Genomic DNA, 19,879 nt, shown 5'->3' with positions numbered 1-19,879 from the left:
GACAAAGATAATTATAAATTTTTAGAGTTAAAAAACATATCAAAGATATAATTAAAAAAAATATTAGATATAATTAGAAAAAAAAATCTTAGTTCAACATTTCTTAATAGCTCCAAACATAAAAGTTTTGAAAGTAAACTATAAGAGAAGTTTTTGATGACTTGTTTAGACATTTTAATGCGATGAAAATAACATAATCTTTGTTTCGTTAATCTCTTGGATTGGTTAGTAATCGATAGCAGGTTAACAAACAAAAACGAAGAAAAAAATCAATAGCAAAATCTAAGAAAAAATGTAGTATGATGTTGATGAAAATTAATTATGGATATATTAAGTGAATAAAGCGAAACCTAATCTACTAGTTGATTACTATGAGTCAAAAGCAATTTCCATAAACTAACAATATCATGGAGATAGGGAGACAGGACATTCAAAAGTAGAGCTCTCTCATCAACCACCAGCCATAATATTCTTCACAATTAAAGATGCATTTATATCAATGTTATCCATCTTGGTTCCAAAAGTTTATAATTTAATGTCTGAATGTTACATATAATAGACTTCAAATATGAAAAGCCCTAACTTTCACACTATCATTTTCAATTTGACCCTTCACTGTAGAAATTAATTTAACTAATAGTCATCAACCAACATATGCATCTCTATCACGTCGATCTAAAACATATCTCGATGAATAAGAGACAACAATACTATTTTAAAAGTTCATAGTTTGATTCTCCCATCGTAACCATCGAACTCAATATATATATATAGAAGCATATATTTGTCATCACTAACTACCCTATTTCTTTCTCATGTTTGTATCAACTTGAAACTAAGATGGATAATCTCAAGAGAATATAACCATATATTGAAAAGTAGAATATATAGAAATATAACAAAAGCTTTGTACTCAAATGAGCTTATAACTAATATGAATAATTACAAGTCATTAAAATTAATACTTTGAATAATCAAGTAACAAATTCACACCTCAAAATTGGAGAGTGGGCATAATATCTGAAATTCTTACCCAAGGCTACCATGACGACGCGGTAAGATCAATTATTTCACTTCATCCATGACGATAAAATATGTTGCTGTTTGCCTCTTCTAACCATGGTTAACTTCTACTTTTACCCTCTCCTTCCATCTCCTACCAACAAAAAAAAAAAAATCTGACATTGAAGAAATAACTGTCATCCGAAGGGGAGAGAACTCGATTTTGAGGGACATGAAACATATGGCGGATATAGGTGAGTGATGCAATGATGATCAGCTTCATTTTGTGCAACAATGCTTAAAAGCACTCTTTGAGAACAAAGAATCAATTGAAACTACGGCAATAGTGCTTTCAATTGTATCTTGAAGAGATCACCAAGTGCTCCACGAACATCGATCTGAACAAACCAAGAAAAAGGTAATCAGAAAGGAAATATCCCTAATGAACATAGTGAATTGAAACAAACCATGTATTGGATTAACTAATAATGAAAGTTGCCAAAGTGAGTTGGGTTAGCTAATTGCCATCACCTTTCATCCTACAAGTGGGAGGTTTGATCCCTCCTCCTCCCAACAACAATTGTAGAAATTAATAATGAAAGTTGAAGATCACCAATCCAGCTATGTGAAATGATTATAGAACTATTCCACTCCACTCTTAAAAATAATGGAAAGTTGTTTGTAATGAAGTAAATTGATGGCCATGAATGGCAGCCATTATTTGCGCTTTTTAAGTTTTAAAATGAGAGAAAATTTTATGGAACAAATATTAAAGAACAAAAGCAAATAATGGCAGCCATAATAGATGCTCCCAAGAGCCAGTAAAAGTTCGAGGGGCTATAGTTTATAAAACCATAGATAGGTACCAAAAAGAAACACTATTATCTGGTCAAAGTAGCAACGGTGAAGAGCTCTAACACATCAGAAAAGGTTATGTAGTCGCACACTTTTTCTTTAGTATAAGAAACAATTTTATCCAAGGATATCCATTGATACAAAAGGGCCCATTATTCTAGAGAGTAGAAAAGATGTTTCCAATTTGTAGCATGTAAAGAAAAACTATAGGTTTTTAAAGTTGGTATATCTTTACACCAAAAGAATCCATCACAGATGGAGGCATCAATGCATAAAAGAAAATAATAACTATCATTGAGAATAGTAGACTTTTTGTAGGAGAGTAGATAGTAAACTTTTTTTAGGAGAGTACCTGGTCACAGCATACAAGTTTTGTAAGCAAAGGATAAAACTCCCTCAGGTGTCTTCTGAATATCTGACTGTTCATGAAGCACATGCCTTTGATCACCTGGATTGATAGGGAAAAAAAAACAATTGAAACAATTACTTTCCGACTGATGCATTTCATCTTGGTAGAAAACTACCAACTGTTTCAGTCATAAAAAAAAAGGATACAATTCTAGTATTATTGCAATTATGAAGTAATAACATTTAAAAGTTGAATGGCCAGGGTGTTTATATGGTTTTCTTTTTTTATTTTTCATTTCTTTTTTCACATATAGAGAGTTTAGAGGTAGGGTTAGGGACCCTTGTGAGGGTTGTCCTCAGTGAGGTTTCATGTTCCGTTTTGGGTATTTGGTATCAAAGCCTTTTTTTCTTAATTATTCCCTTGGTAACATTTTACTTAGTAGAAACTCCTTCCTTTAGAAGAGGAGTTTTGGTGGGCTCGTTTTTTTTGTATGTCTTTGCATTCTTTCATTTCTCGATGAAAGTTGTTGATTCTATCCAAAAATAAATAAATAAATAGCCAACTGTTTTAACGTTAAGATGTTGATTCTATCTTAAAAAAAATTAAATGGCCAACTGCTATATACCTTAACAATCACTGGAGAACGTAACTCCAAAACTCGATGAACATCCATGTGCGTGGTTTCCACTGCAGAGGATTGCAGGTCAGATACCTCCCTAAGAGCCTGTTCACAGAACGACACTAGCCTGTTTTCAGCTATTCTGTCAACATTGTTTACCGCACTAGAATCCTGGGTGGAAGTTAAATCATCTTTGGGTGATTCAGAATCAACTTCCAGACTATCAACAATTTTTTTTTGTTCTGCTTCAATCGAATTAAATCCTGAAGTTGCTTTAAGTAAGATGTCTAGATAAATTGAAGTTCCGGCTAACTCCTGACGAAGAAGATTCAGTGGAGGCCTGCTTAAGAAAGAACTATGATTATCTTCCATTACAAAAATCTAGATGCATTTAATCAAAAGCGTGACTTAATCTGTCTACCTCTCATCAGGAATATGATTCATGCGCTGTCTGAGATTGTTGTATGAGTTATATGTAGCAGAGAATTCCAGCAAAGATAATAAAATGTCCATTATGGCAATCTTTTGTGGTGCATTCAGCTTGACCCAGTATTTCTTCTGCAAGATTGCATTAGTATTATAATGCGAAAATGAACACTTTATAATATAAACAAATCATCACACCTCCTTTTCCAAACCCATGGTCCCGACCAGATCCAATGAAAATTTCTCACTTATCACTTTACCACCAGCAGGTGACAAAGGATCTATAGGAAATGAATGAAAATTCTTACAATAATACAAGTCAGTATTCCATTTCCAGAAAAGCATAAATGAGTCAGCTTAAAACCTGAATTCCATCAATGACACCAAGAAGTAGTAGTTGTGTAATGCATTTGCCCCGAACAATCCCCAATAGTGGACTTTCCTCATCATCTTTCACTTCAGGATCCACAGCGTCAGGAGGAAGCTACAAGGAGTTATGTAAACTTTTAAACAAAGCAAGAACATATAATAGAATCTTTGAGGTTTCAGTGTTTCACTTCTGCAAAGCAAGCTGCAACACACATTAACCTAGAAGAATAACTACCAGTCCTTGATTGATTAAACATGGGGCAGTAACTCAAGCAAAGAACATATCTAGAGAATATAGGAGGCAAGGAAGGAGAAAAACAGTGTTGATAGAGGGACATCAAACTTCGTAGGTCTTTTTCCTTATCCTGACTTATCAACTATTTCAAGTGCAAACATTGCAGATGATTTTTAATACTGCACCGAAACCTGATCTCCAATTTTTATGACAGCATGATAAATTCTTTCGTTTGTTATTAGGGTGGAGAACTTAACCAAGAATTTCCTTAATTATCATCAATAAAGAATGTTTGCCACCTAGGATTCTATTATATCATAAATCCAATCACCGCTCGAAGGGTGAAACGAATTATGTAGCATTTACTTCAAAGAATTCAAGATTGTATATATCATTAGTTTGATCCTTTGCCGGAATTACCCATAGGAACAAACCTTTTTTATAGGAACCCACTTATAACAAATTTGGGGGAAATTTTGTTCATCGTGAACAGATTTGAAGTTCCTGACCATGCTTCACCTTGATTTGTTATTCGGATGAGAAAAAAGTTATGTCTTGGTCATTTCAATCCTTTTCTCCTTTTTTCTCAATTAGCAAATTTCGTGAGAGAAGAAATGTGTAAAGGAAACTGAACTAGAAGTTCCAAAACAAGATTGCAAACAACCCTATCCTACATATGTGATAAAGTCATAGACAACTGATGGCAATATATTCCATAAGTACAATACCCTTATTGGAGAAGATGGCACAGAAGCATCTGATGCACGTCCCTTAGATTTTGAAGTTAGACTTCTAACAAAGATATTGTCCATCATATTTCCCATAATCCGTTGGCCTATTGTTTGGCTCCGCTGTAGATTTCCAGCTTCAGCAGCTCTTGTAGCTCTTGTTGACGGTGATGGAATACCTACAATACAAAGGATTTCATTTCTTACTTTCTTTAGAAAAGTTTTAAATTGTCAAACCTATGTAACTTTCAAAGTTGACAAGGTAATGAAAGGAATGTAGCTCGTCAGTGATCTAAAAGAATAACCTTCAGCAGACTCATCTGTGGTAATCTGTAACCCAGACTCTGCAATGGGACTCCTTGTAATGATTTCTGCAACCCTTGGTGAGGGAACCGGAGATACCTTTCCATGGTCACTTACATCAATATGGTGGTTCTTTGCTTCTTGCTGGCTAGACCACTTCAAGGAACCATCATCAACAATATTCAGCTCATCATGGCTTGGATTCTCGAAACCCAAAGCATTAAGTAATTCAAGTGGTTGAGTTGTGTATGAAGCATCTCTGAGAAAAGACGGAAACATAAGCAAAAGAAAGAACATTTGCAATGATAATGGTAATATTCACTTTGCAATTTGAGGATGGCATATTGCTTTTTATTTAAAGAATAAGATGAAGAGGAGTGTCAACAAATATATTTATTTATAAGGTTCTCAAATCTTTTAAAATCTAAGGACCTAAAGATAAATTGTGAAAAAGATAAAATGAAATTTTGGCATGAATAGACTTCTTTTTTGAAGTCGAGATATGCACTGAAAGATTGTGGTGTAAAACTTGCAATTTTCAGATTTCTTATTGGGGAAGACTCTAGATGTTACCATAAAAGATTGAAGTCTTGGAAGTTGGTAAAGATGTATAAACTGGAAATTTTTTAGTCACCACTAAAAAACTTAGTGCAAAAGAATTAAAAGAAAAAACTGGAAAATTGGACGGAAAGGGGAAGATTGATTGTTTGTCAAGCAGTTCAAGGAAATTTTCATGCATTTCAAGTTACCAGAAAGGCAAAATCTTTTGGTATGAATCAACTAAATCTTCTAAATCTTTTGGGGTTTCCATCGACAGGGTGTTCAGCAGCTATACTTTTAGTTTTTGTTATATATATATATATATATATATATATATATTTGGGTTTAGCTTTCTTGTTTTTACTTCATTTTTCTTAACTTTGGCTCTTTACTTCTTTTTACCCATCAATGGAAAGTAAGTCTGTTTAATGTTTTTTTAAAAAAAAAACATTAAAGAAGAGGGGGGAAGGTAACGTTTACCTAATACTTTTTAACAATGTGTCCCAGTCATCCTCGCTAAATTGGTGTCCACCTACTTCAATTAGATGCACCAAAGCACCCAAAGCCAATGAGACCACGGATTGTTCCGGCTGCTTTGCACAATCTAATAGCAAGCTCAACAGTGGAGGTAGCATAAAGCACACCTCCTAAAGAAGAAAATAATATTTGTCAATGCAAAAGGTTTACCGAAATCTCAACTACAATCAATTGAAAAGCATAATTTAGATACCGAATGTCCAACTCTACTAATAATTAGTGAAAAACGCATTTTTCATGAAAACAAAATTTAAGAGTAAAAGATATTTACAGACCACAAATCCTATTTTACGAAAATCAAATCTTAAACATCGCAGCAATCGCAAAAATGATGTTCAGTAACTTGGTCAGTACGTGCAAAGAGAAGCAAACAGAGGCATATTAGAAATGTATTGAAGAGATTTGTATTAGGTCTCCAACAAATTCAAAACTTATTAAAATATACATTAATTGTCTTATTATATAAAAACTTAAGATTTAATTCTGAGGGAACCCTAAACTTCCAATTTTTGTGTCTAGTCGATCCGTGAAATTTAACAAATTTGAAATGTTTATTAAGACTTCAGCTAAAGGTTTTTATGAACTGGAGGACCTGGGTCATTTATTAATGCCATATACGATTCAGTATACTTGAAAATTAAAACTTAATGGGGCGAGGGTAGGGAAAAAATACCAAATTTAAGCCCAGTAATACCTTGTAAAATGTATTGAAGAGATTGCAAAGCAACTGAAGCGAGTGTATACTTGTTTCACGAAGCCACTCATCACCGCTAGAATTCACGCTTTCCTTCCCAGCATGTCTCAAATGATCAAATATCGGAAACAAGACACGATGAAAAATGCTCTCCCAAAATGACGTCGAGAACTTGTCACCTCTCTCATTCAGCAAGTCAAACAAAACTTCCAGTGCACAACTTCTGACCTCCGGTCTTGGGTCTGAGGTCAAATCTGACAACCCAGCAAGCATAGGGAACCAATAGTGCTCAGTCATATCAAATGCTGGCTCAGCACTGTCGTTATCGTTATCGTGGATCGGCTTCAAAGCACCACCAGGTATGAGGCCCTATGCATCAAATAAGTTTACTTGAATAGATGGCTATTGAATTATCCAAAACCGAGTATAAACATAGTTATGACAAGCTTTATTACTATCATTTTCCCCAAAATATTCTACAAATAAAACAAGATTCATTTGAAAAATGTATTTCAATATGATAACTAACTGAAGAAATCTTAAGAAGTATATGCTACAGCTAGTATACCCATAAAATCCTCGGTAATGAAGGCAACCATTATTTCCCATTAGAAGGATTACATCAAGTTGGAATCCAAATTATTGTTATGATTATTACTATTTATTAGTGAATCCAAATGATGATGAATAAACACTTTAAAGAGATTACTCCGAAGTCTAAAGTGATCTCACAGTACGCCTAAAAATTCTTTTAATCACAAGCTTCTCTAAAATTCTTTTAATCACAAGCTTCTCTCTAATGGAAACAAATCAAGTCTCCCTCGTTTTCTTTTGGTTATATTATGTAGAAGTGTCTCCTAATGAATCAATATACCAAGTCTCCCACATTTTCTCACGGACCAATTCCACTAGGTCCTCTTGTTCTAACACCACTACTAAAGGTTTGCATCAAGGTCGCTACTAAAAAATTATAAAAAAAAAAAGAAAGAAAAGGAGGAAAAGAAAAGAAGGGGAACAAGAAAAAAGTGCAATCTTTCATGTAAATAACAAAGAGTATCTGAGCATCGCATCTTAGATGCAAGTGATTTGCTAACAACTGAAACTACAGGAGAGTACAAACAAACCTCTGCCAATCGATCCTCACAAATACGTAGGAGGGCAATAGCTTTCAAACTTATACGATGGGAACTTTTGTTATTGGCGAACCTTATAAGACAGTTGACACAGTCCATAAAGCAGTCCCCAACCACCTGATCAAAGTGCTCCAATATAACTGCAAATCTCTTCGGCATTAGATATTCAAATTTTCAGAAATAATATGCCAAAAGATAAGTATCTCCCGACAGGAAACAAAATCCTTACCCTGTTCAACATTTTCAAAGGCACTTTCAACAATTGACTCAGATTCATCATCTGCGGAAGCTGTGAAAATCATGAAAACACTTCGCCATCCGGACTTTATGTTACCAACTTTTGATTTTATCATCTGTAATAAAAAACAATCCAATTAATGTGCTAGAAACCTCCAGTAGAATCATATATAACAAAGTGACTTCCAAAGTTAGCTATAAAATCTGATAGTTTAACGCGATAAAAGTTGATAGGTTGACGTACTTGAACTATACAGTCAACAATGAGGCTCCTTAGTGATTCACTTTGACTGTTACGCATGAGAACAACAAATGGCTTGAGAATGTCATTTTGGAATGTGAAGTTGGCAAGTTCAGCTCTCTCCAAGTACTTCATCCCAAGCTGCCTCAGAGAATCTATAGCATACATGGCAATCTTCTCATCATGATGGCTCCCAGCAGAAATAAAGTGATTTGACAATACAGACCATATCCTAGCCCAAACCTAAAGGATGGACAAGTAGAAACTTTGAATATTAAGAACTGAGCAAATGTGTGAAAGTAAGAGATACATAACCAACTCCTATACAAGGTTTTCTAGGAAAACCCGTAGGCCATTGTCTACACTGTAATCATTTCCAGTAGAATCAAATACTAAAATTGGCAAATAAAAATAGCAAACTATTACTTAATAAAGAAAAGTACTGAATACAGAGGTGGCAAAAGAACTATCCATGTCAAAAATGAAAATTTCACACATATTCAAAAATTACAGCACGAAATTCAATGTCTCAGTGTGCCATCAAATTCATTAAGTATAATAAAGCTGTGCAGAAAACTAGCTTAGCAATTAAAAGGAAATTCCAAAAGTCATAATTGCCCCAAGTGGAGATCATTCTTCCACCCACAATTCAATATACACTAACTATATTAAAAGTGACACTTTGGAAACAACAATAAACACAGTGAAAACAAAATTGATAATGGTATTTGCTTGGCTAAATTAACAGTTAGCAAAGGAAAATTTTTACAGCGCTTAGAATTCTGAGTAAAATAACTTATGAATTGTATCATGTGGAAGCACAATATACTCAGTTAAGAAACATAATGAAATTAGGAATTCAACACTTGGAAATATTGGTGAGTCCATACACTTATTTTCTAAAATTCTCAGTCCCTATGAAGTCCACAGAAAGATTAGGGTGGTGATGAGGAGATGACCTTTGCCTCCAGCGTCTTAGTATTTTGGCCAAAGAAAAATAATATTATAGGCAAGAAATTGGACGTGCATAACCATTTAATGTTAGAAGTACCCTGCAACTACCACTTTGATAAATATTTTTTAATCATCACAATGAATTCAAGATCACAAATGACAAAACAGTCTCCCGTAGATAATCCCATCACTATTTTAAGAGAACATTAAACATTTGGCTCAGTTACTCAAGTCCCCTAGATTATTGAGTAGTTTCACTAGATAGGTCACGGAATCCTTGTCACAACTATGAAGAAGATCCTCAGTCTATCAGACTAGAATGACATGACCCCCAACAAATTTGTAGGTAAATATTGTTAATAAAATTATCAATGAACAAGTTGCTTATAACTCATCTTACCATTCGTATACGAGCCATATTATAATAGCTTATCTCAACAAGCTTTTGCAAGCTGAAAACACGTGCAGGGGTTTGTTTCAGTTCTTCAGCAGAAACACCACATAGAGCAGTAAAGAACTCCACAACAGAGTCACTGGGAAGTTTGACACTGTTCACAAATACTTGATCTGCAGGCTTCCCAGCCAACTCTTTTAGGGATTGAACAACAGCATCTCTGGAGATCTGATTGGATCCATACATGACAGTTGCTGCAATTGAAGGTGTTGATGTGATGAATTCTAGACGGGACACACATTCTAAAACTGCATTCCAAGTGTCTTGAAGGGATTCTGTCTCTAAATCGCACAGAGCCAATAGCGTGCGTAATGCTTCTACATTTTTACTACGCATTTCCTTTGGCGCATGCAAGAAAGTAAACCTAGCAAAAGAATGTTGTGGGAGTCATCTTTTGCGAAAATTTAAACAAAATGATAATTGACAAACAAGTTCCATAAGTGAAATGTCATAATAACATGAAATTAAAACAAAGGAAAGCAGTCAGTAGCAGGTGCTATCAAAAAGATAGACATAAACTCGCAAGTGTAAAGTTATATTTTAAATTTTGTGTGCAAAAAAAATCAATCTATATCCTAAATTTTGCAGGTTGTATCAATTAAAACTTTAAACTAATATTTGTATGGGTTAAAATCTTGAACTTTCATAACTGAATCAATTTAGACCATCTACAAGTGGTGTATAAATATTATCACTTGATTCCATTTAAAATCAACTCAAACTTACCTAAATAATTCTCTCCCAAATCCTAGCAAAGTAGCAAGAAAAACTATCGCACAATTCTTTCGTAAATAAGTGAAGAAAGATAGAGGAAGAAGAAAAATATTCTTATCAAGGACAGGCGTCATTATCCTCTAGATTTTAGTATTTCTGATTAATACTGTAATAATCCTTGCATTTAAAGAAGTCTTACACACATGTGAGAATTATGCATCGACGATTTTAAAACAAAATCCTAACCCAGGTTCTAAATGGATTTGTTTATTGAAAGTTTAGGATTTTGTTGATTTTGTTGATTCTCCCCTAAATTTTCGAATTAATAAAACAACAATTAAAAAGTTACTATACCTGACGAGAGATGTTAGAAATGCATAGCGCATGGTATCCATTCCAAGAACATGTGTAATATGTATACCAGCTCTAAACCCCTCCATACAAAGAACAACCCTAGGTTTATTGTCACCTTCCTCCATGGTAACAGAGAAAGTAGCAAGTAAAGGCCATCCTACAGCCTCAACCATAGGCCTTACAAGTTCAATTCTCTGTGAGGTATAAAAAACGCCTCTCTTTGCTCCTTGATTTCGGAATATAACTTGTGTTTGCTTAACAATAGCCTCACTCTCGGATTGCGCGTCAGTAGAGGACTTTCTTCTTGGAAGAGCCAAGTTAAGAATACTCACAAGGCCTCCCTTCTCTTCACTCTCCAGCCTGCGGCTTTTTGCTTTGTCAATGAGGTCATCTTTCATTTTGATTTCTTCTTTAACTATAGAATCATATATCTCTTCCAGGAGTTCTGTAGGGGCACAATCTTCTGGATTGTTCATGACATTCATGCGAGTGAAATCGGACTTCGACATCTTAGGCCACACCATAGGGTTATGGGCATCGGTGTTCAACATAATCACTGCATAAGCTAGAACATATGCAGTGTCTGCATTCTTGAAAAGGCCTGGGTTGTCTGCACAATATCTGTCATGGATAGAACACAAACACATCATTAGCTACCGCTAGAAAAGGGAAAATCATCTTAGAAAAAGGAAACCAATGAGTGAATCTGAGTTTTGAACTATCTCTTCAATGGAAAAAAGATAATGATAACATCTTGTCTGAGGGTGATCCTAATTAGTTATTGAGATTTTTCCCAAGACCCTCCTCCCATATGATTTACTTTGGAAAGCAAGACAACACGTAATTTTTATTGAAAACAAAGATCTGAAAGCAAGAGATCTTGCTTCAGCATGTGCCAAGTTAAGCGAAGTCCAACATGCGTGGTGGTTGGAATGAAGTCTATGAAGTCCGTCAATCAACCACAAAGTCCAATTTTCAACCACAAAGTCTATGTGTGCTTTGGCACAGGTAACTTTTGGGAGATTGTAAAAGCAATGGCTTCTCTTTGATGTTTTCTTCGCAATCCATTTTTGTACTTATCTTTTTTTCTTATCTGTGCCAAACCAGGGTGCATTCTTGTAAACTCATTGCCCTTTATAGATAATTCCTTATCCTCCCCTCTTTTTACTCTTTCTTGCTACAAAAGAACATTTCTTATCTTTAAGAACATGTGCATGTAGATGTAAATATACCGTTCTGCAAATTTTTCCATGATGCGATCAATTTTTTGAGCTTCCCCTGGAAGACGGAAACCTTTGAGAAATTCACGAATTGCAGCATCAAACTTCATGCCTGAAAATTTCATCGAATCTACATATGCATGCATGACTGCAACAGGAAACTCTTCATGCTGACCAAGATAATCGCCAATCATAGTCTGGAAATAAGAAAGTGGCAACGTGTCTATAGTGAGCCATTTCATCATGAGGTGTCAAATAAAACATTGCAACAACGTTCTTTGAAGAAAGAGACCCTACCTTGTCCAAACTGGGAGTATTTCGGAGAAAGTGGGCAACTGAAGATGGTGTATTCTCCACCAACTTATTTAAAATCAGATACTCAACACCCTTTACTGGTTTCCTGTTGAACTGAATTTGATAAAAAAATAAGTAAATAATAATAATAAATAAATAACCCTACAGATTAGGGACTGCAATACGTTCATAACAAAAAAGGACAAGATCAGAAAATTTTGTAATCAGCCCAAAGTGCCATAAATTATAATTTCACAACTAAAGAGCGGTAAATTAAATTTTAATCACCTCAGAGATGGCAGCTTCCACCGTGGACTTATGAGCTTTTGCCTTCTCAAAATTACTTGTCACATCTTCCCTGCTCTTTACCTCAAGATTTTCATTGCCTGAAGACTCTTCTTCAGATGAATGAGCAAAGCCCTGCTTTTCTGAATGAAGACGAGACTTCTCCCAGTCAACTAATGATTTAAGCACGTTCACAAGGCACTGGAATGGTCAAGAAAATATGAAAGGGCTATCAAACCAATACGTAGTCATGCAAATTAAGGAGCAAATTATAGCAAAATCGAAGAATGGGCAGTATAAGACCCACTTGAAGTGATGATCCTTTAATTGAAGTTGTCTGGGATAAAGCTGCCAAATTTGGATCTGCATTTTGGGTTCCTTGAGAAAGTTTAGATAAAGTGGTTACCTACATAAAACAGAGGAAAATAAAGAATAAGCCCGAACCAACATGTTTGACTCCAAATAAAGTATTTAAAATCAGAATAAATTACACAGGACCATACCATGCGTTCAAACAAATTTGGAGCCTCCAGATCACAGTCATAGTTGACAAATATGTCAACAAGGATTTGAGGTTCCCTACATATTTTCTCAAGCATCCTGGAAACAGAAAGAAAAAAAAAGGAAATTGAAAGATGAAGTTCCAAAAAAACAGAACCGAATAATCAGATTGAATGACCTAAACGTGACATATGTTAATAAGAATTAGGGATTCATACTTCAAAACACTTGTTTTTTGATTAACAGGAAAATCTGTGCCATCCAATGATCTCAGAATTATCAGGGGAAAGAATATGCCAATTTCACCCTGAAAATGAAAAAATCGAGTTGACTGCATCTATCTAGTTAAAAGAAACTTCTACAAACAACCAGTTTACAATTTTTAATTAAGTATCAGGATAAAGAAGGTGCATACTTTAAGACTTTCCCTGAATCGCAACAAAAGCACAGAGAATATTCCAGTTGCGTACTGTCAGGAGAAAATGCATGATCAGAACAAATATCACCCTGTTTCCATTGAATGAGATACTAAATAACAATTGTTAAGCACGCACACCTGAAATATTACAGGAGATTGTGAGACAGAAGCTCGCAGTAAAGCATATGATAGATATGCTTTCACTGAATCAATAAAATGGAAGTCTTTTGTAAAGGTCTGGCTAACCCCTTCTAATAAACCCTGCAAGACCAGATCATATTGAGCACGTGAGGAGGAAAAGAAACTTTATACTTAAGCATGTAAAGAAATCTTGAAATTCAAGTTTGGTAAACCTTTGGCATACACCAAATGATCTTTACTATGGGTTTTCATAGAGTTGTATACGTGATAGAAAGAGAAAAAATAATTTCAAACGAAAAAAATATTAAATAAATATAAATGCAAGAAAATGCAATCATCATTTAGTAGTAAGAGAGCATGATCTTGACAAGGGGCTAAGACACCATGGTGGTGGTGGCCACCTACCTAAGATTTAATATCCTATGAGTTTCTTTTACACCCCAAATGTTGAAAGGTCAAGCGAGTTGTCTCATGAGATTAGTTGAGGTATGTGTTACACTCACAGGTACCAAAACAAAATGCAAAAAAAATGTCCAGAAGTAATGTTTATTGAACCCAAAATAAAAGTTTTCCAACATCCTGCCTTTCCAGCATTAATTAATTATAATATAATATTAATTTTTCTATTTTTTATAAGAAACGGATATACATACATTAAGCAATAATGGGAAAAAACGGCATAAGGGACCATGGGTAGGTAATTACGTTTTATTTTTATAAATAGGTAAATAAGTTTAAATACTAAAATAAATTAAAGTTATATCACAAACAAATTTAAATAGGTAAATACGTTTTATTTTTATGTTAAGAGCTTGACATTAAAAGAATCATTCAGCCATGGGCAAGATTGATATTAAACAGCATATCGATTGTCAATAAATAGCAGTTAATATGAAAGACTGGATTAATTTTCTTAAATGAAACTAAGTATTAGAAGCCATCACTGCTCTACTGTGTCATACATAATACACTGAACATATAATTGATCATGCAAAACCATTAAGCAAGATACACAAATAACCTGCAGAAGCTCAAGAGATAAAATGCGAGTCTTGGTTGTGACTTCATCAGTGTCCTCCTTCATTCCCATCTGTAACACAGCACTGCAGAATCAAATGAGAGGCTTAAAATGATAAACACAACAATGCAGAGAGAATTCTGAGACAACCAACCTTGCAAAGGGTGCGAAATACCAGTAGAGCGTCACGTTGAATAATATTCACACTCTCGAGATCAATCCCTCTTGAAACATGTGAATAGCGAGAGTTTTAATAATTCAAGTAAATATTATCATTCTCCATAATTACATTTGAATGCCAGTCAGTCTAAATCGCATTATAATATATACCGTGACATCTTTTTGCCATCTTCAATATGAACAGCTTTGTCAAGAACAGCCTCTAGACCCTGTTCAACACAAGATCTTTTGTAACTCATAACAATGCAAGTTTCCTGGAAGGTGGGGAACAAAGGACACAAGGAGCTAACTGTTCACAGAATTCCAAACAACACCTACAGAAAAAGAATATGTACCTTGATATCAGCACCACCTGCAAGATTCTGAAGCTCCTCTACTGATGCGATAGATGTGTCTTTAACTGAATTGAGTGCATCTCCAAGAGTTGTCTCTTTGTCATCTTCTTCGTTCACAGTAGTTTCTTCATCTACCACACTGGAAACTTCTGCAGAAGAAGAATCTTTTGTTCCGGAGGAAGTAGATAAACTAACCTGAATGTCCATCAAATTCTGTCACTCACTTTCCAATCATGGTAGAAGCATTATTTTTCTATCTTTGCCCTTGCAATTACTATAAAAATGTATTTACACCAAGGTTTAAATTACATACCTGGTCGGTTTCCATTCTCCTAAATATAATGCTGATCATCTGAGTCAACATCGCTTTTGAAGTAGCTTGATTTATGGGACTTTTGCTATAGATTTAAGGGAGTAATTCAATTTTACTATTTTAGGTTGGCAATAAGAGATCAAACAACGCCAGTATGCAAACTACCTATTGAGAGCAATGTTGTAGCACACCCTAATGACTCCTAATAGAGGCTCCCCGTGTACTGCATTTCAAGAAGAGAACAAGATGAATTCAGAAAAATACCAACTTAGACATAAAGGAATTGACAAATAAGAAAGAGAAATTCACAATAAATAAGTATTGAGAACCACTCAAGAAAACATAAGACAAAATCGTTATCTGTGCATGCATAAGAACATTTCAAGACTGGCCTACCCTTTCGCTCCATTACTCCAGAAGGATGGTCAAAACAAGTGATAACACATATAATGGTGACCTTATCTTTGAAGAAATTATTGATGAACATATGATAATCCATAACACCAAGAAAAGACCCTTTGTTAGGGTGACAAGACTTTTACAAACCGTAAAATCATCAATGGTCTCATGCAATGGTCAAACTATAGGAAAATGCTCTGACGAAGCACCCATGGCCACCACCTAGCCTCTCTTGAATTATACATCCTAGCATTTCCCATCTCAAAAAACAAGGTTTGGTCCCCTACTCCACTCTTTCTTCTTCACCACCGGTAACCACAACTCCATCTTCTTCATTTCCTTCATCCCTCCTATCCAAAAGCATGAACACTCCTGCACCAGAGTCCAGGCCATACCCAACCACTAACAATGTTGCATCTCTTCAACCTTCACCAACCTTGATGTTTCGAGAGACCCCTGCTCCTCATTATCGTTGGATTACCCAACCAATCACAACTCAGGATCTTCCTCAAACAAGAACAATAGCTATTTGCCTCCATCTTCTAACTTGAAAACTTTTTTCAGACCCAGTACAAAACATACAACTCCCCCATGCCTATCTTTCTAGCCCCATGCTTTATTCGCCTCACTCTCTATATGAACATCCTGGAGAAGATTGGTATGATTTCTACCCATCAACAAGTATTAATTCTTTAAATCCTGCACCACATTTGATGACATTGGCTCCTCGGTTTAGAGAAATTGAGCCATGCTAGGCAATTCCAGTTCGTAAACAATCAAACCAACCATTAACCAAGAAAACAGGGGGGTTGTGGGAGCTTTGAAATCTTGAAAGCTTTATATCATATGAAAAAAAAGCCAAAGATTCGATTAGAGAAGGGCCATCATCAACATAAGTCTGCATATTGACTTCCACCTTGTTCGTTTCTGGATCCAGGATGTTTGGGACTGGGTTTGTGGACTTTCTTTCACCTGTTGTGCTTCATCATGTGCATCCAAGATGCTTTTTTTTGGGCCCCACTGTTTATTTTATTAGTACTATTTATCCTACCAATTTGGTTGTACATCTTCTTCATTCTCTTTTGCTTGTCTTTATCGATTATATTTCCCTATCATTCGGGCATCTTCTGTTTTTTTGGTTTTTCTCCATATTGTTTTCTTTGGATATTTCCCTCATCGATGAATTCTTCTTCTTCTTCTTCTTCTTCTTCTTTTTTTTTGGCTCAATATTTCATTTCCCTCCTAATGAGATGTTTCTTGAAGTGAATGCACCTCCCAATTTTCTCTTATTCTCAGTATTCTAGATTTCTTCAGAGATGCTTTTGTCCAGAGAGTACATCAATGAAGAAAAGAGAGGCTCCATTGCCCACTTACTCGTCCTCCCAAGACCTCACCTCATCATTACCCAACTAGAATATAGATAAATCTCAATAAGGGCATTGCAGTTAGAGTTGGCTACGACCATTCAGAGGCTCTCTAAACTACTATAATTAACCTATATCAACCAGCTTAGGGTTTTTTTCTTATTTCTTTTGCTTGCAGAGGCAATTTAAAAAAAAAAAAGTTCCAGCAAAATATGGATCTCTCTTTTAAAGTCAGTAACAAGCTACCCTGTGGATCTGTCTTTAAAGTCAGGAAATTTGGACCCCCCAGCAAAATGTTCCAAGACAAATATTGCCAATAAGTTACAACATATACTTACCTGAAAGGACTTTTGACAAAAATACAATACATATGCTCAAGTTGTTAGTTAAAGGGGTCATTGCTCAAGAAGAAATTGTCTGAACATCCGGCATTCCTACCCACAAGTCATTACTTAAGTCCAAGGATATAAACTGCAATCACCTAGCTTTCCAAAAAATCCAAAATCATAACGTTCCTTGTTGTAGCTACTACGGAAAAATGGTTTTATATAATATATCACACTCTGCCCTTACGATAATACATTCGTTTTCTAATAAGAAACAGAAAAATAAATTCATAAGAAAAGGCACAAAATAACAACCTAAGGGGCAGGTGGAGGAAACTCTACCTAAATATTATAAAGGAAGAGTCTTCCCATCAAAAGTAATCTAACAGTTGTAACTACTAAATAATTTCCTATAGTTAGAAGATTACCAAGAAGATGCATATTGCCTGAAGGCAGTACGGTGGAAAATAATTCAGATAAAGATGCATAAAATCCCATTCATCCATGATCCATTTTTCAAAACATGATGAAGCAACAAGCAACTATAGCCACCTATTTATAACCATGTACCTCTGAACTTTGCAGATGCAACTGCAGTAAGAAGAACCTTCAACACTTGCAAAATTGTACTGCACATCAGCCGATGAAAATAGTTGGTCATAAAAGAGCAAAACAAAAATGTGAAAATGTTCAGAATATGGAATGGCAAGTACCTATCCGGCGATGAATTGTCAATACAACCACAAATCATGTTCAGAATGTCAGTGAAAAGAGAGACATTTTTACCACCTTCTAAACCAGGATCACCTTCTAAGTGATCGTAAGCAATGAGTTTCTGTCAATTATTCAACGAAAGATCTAAAAATCACATATTTGTATCTCAAAAAAGATCATTAGAAAATATTGGTCTTTAAAAAAACAATCATCAATCAAAGGTTAGAGTTTCACAGACAATTAAAAAACATACATGGAGACAATCCAAAGCAAGTTCTAGGACTTTCAAATTCTTTGTGTCAAATGCGAGGCGAAGTGGATTCAAAACAAGCTCTGCATCATCTCCATGCAAGACATGACCAGCATTTGCTAACACAATTGATATATGCTCACGAGGAGCAACTTTCTTGCCATTATTCTCAACCTCTTGTGCAGTTTGTGCTGTCTGAGACTCATCTGCCTCCCCTCCAGTTTCACTATAACCAACAGTGACTTAGAAAGTTAACTGTCTGTAGTAGACTTTTTCTACCTTTTTTCTTTTCAATAATGAACTAGTGAATTTGAACTCTTGTGCAAGCCAATTAATATATAATGAAACAATCGAAAAGAATAAGGACCTAACATTGACTTTGTAGGCCATTTTTCTGATTTGAAAGTACTTGGAATGATATGAATTATACCAGCTAAATTACGTAAACGAAAAGGATATTCACAGAGAAAGACCTGTTATCTCCAGCTGAAGCTGCCGGTTGATTTGTCTCGATAGGTGTAGCTTGTTGAATCTGATTGACCTCCTTCGTAGCATCTGAAAAGCAGTTGCTGGAATTCGTCAGTAAGACAATTGCGCAAAACGGCCAGGAGAATTTTCATAAAAACCATACACATGCACGTAACACCGAATAAAATTCTTAAATTCACCCATTTCCGAATGCGATAATAGATATCAAACTTCTGTCAAAGAATTAACCAATGCATTTGACCAATGGAAGATTAAAACCAGTGGAAACAGTACAAGCAACAGTCCCAAACAAACTTCCAGGCAAAATAAAAACGATTATTCATAAAATTTCCAGAGAATCAGAGGAAGAAACAGACAGATCCATAATGCAAACTCGCATAATTCAAGAAACGAATGAGAAGAAGACCTAGAAATGCCTGAATAGCTTTCTGAAGAGCCGGATACTTCTTGCCGCCAGAGCATTCTTTAAGCATGGACTCGAAAGCCCGCGTGACAAAACCACCAGCAGCCATATCTATCACCAATTTCTTTCTCTTCCAATGGAAATGACTTCAGTCAGGTCCGATTCGGACCGCGCTAATCGAATCAATCAGGTCGATTCACACTTCTGCAAGTTCAAACAGATCCAATACATCACAAATTCCCATAATGAATGAAAAAAAAAACAAGAATTGAAAGATCTTCGAGCTAACAAATGCAAGCAAACCATTGAAGAAATAGTAGGAGAGAAGTAAAGGAGAGGCGTTGATAGATCTATACACCAAGTTTCAGGATCTCGGACCTGACTCCTGCAACGAGCAAACAGAGCTTTAGCTGCAACGCCAATTTCTTCTTTCTTTTTCCGTTCTCTTTTTTTCTTTTTTTCTTTTTTTTTCCTTTCCTTTCTTC

At 35.3% G+C, this 19,879-nt stretch overlaps 1 protein-coding gene across 5 annotated transcripts; it reads right to left on the bottom strand.

Annotated features, from left to right (window-relative positions):
* Window positions 1-850: 850 nt before the first annotated feature.
* LOC103483389 (brefeldin A-inhibited guanine nucleotide-exchange protein 5) lies at window positions 851-19,879 on the bottom strand. Of its 5 annotated transcripts, none has more exons than XM_051085944.1 (34): window positions 19,773-19,879; window positions 19,398-19,598; window positions 18,976-19,057; window positions 18,506-18,728; window positions 18,252-18,373; window positions 18,109-18,167; window positions 15,615-15,672; window positions 15,450-15,534; window positions 15,137-15,331; window positions 14,952-15,010; window positions 14,776-14,845; window positions 14,625-14,693; window positions 13,601-13,723; window positions 13,460-13,513; window positions 13,263-13,351; window positions 13,047-13,143; window positions 12,851-12,949; window positions 12,547-12,744; window positions 12,262-12,372; window positions 11,977-12,161; window positions 10,745-11,365; window positions 9,623-10,040; window positions 8,272-8,511; window positions 8,020-8,143; window positions 7,782-7,930; window positions 6,658-7,026; window positions 5,907-6,073; window positions 4,889-5,145; window positions 4,584-4,762; window positions 3,616-3,735; window positions 3,247-3,383; window positions 2,832-3,165; window positions 2,210-2,305; window positions 851-1,400 (listed from the first exon to the last, which is right to left on the bottom strand). In XM_051085944.1, the coding sequence occupies exons 2-34, from the start codon at window positions 19,501-19,503 to the stop codon at window positions 1,338-1,340; spliced, it is 5,358 nt and encodes a 1,785-aa protein (XP_050941901.1). In that variant the 5' UTR covers window positions 19,504-19,598; window positions 19,773-19,879; the 3' UTR covers window positions 851-1,337. The 5 variants fall into 5 exon arrangements, with proteins under 5 accessions (XP_050941901.1, XP_050941898.1, XP_050941900.1 ...); XM_051085941.1 differs by having other exon boundaries at window positions 19,751-19,875; XM_051085943.1 differs by having other exon boundaries at window positions 19,698-19,865.

This window comes from Cucumis melo, chromosome 6 (assembly GCF_025177605.1).
Source record: "Cucumis melo cultivar AY chromosome 6, USDA_Cmelo_AY_1.0, whole genome shotgun sequence".
NCBI lineage: Eukaryota > Viridiplantae > Streptophyta > Magnoliopsida > Cucurbitales > Cucurbitaceae > Cucumis > Cucumis melo.
The sequence above is the reverse complement of the archived record's forward strand: the minus strand, read 5'-3'. Positions and strand labels throughout refer to the sequence as shown.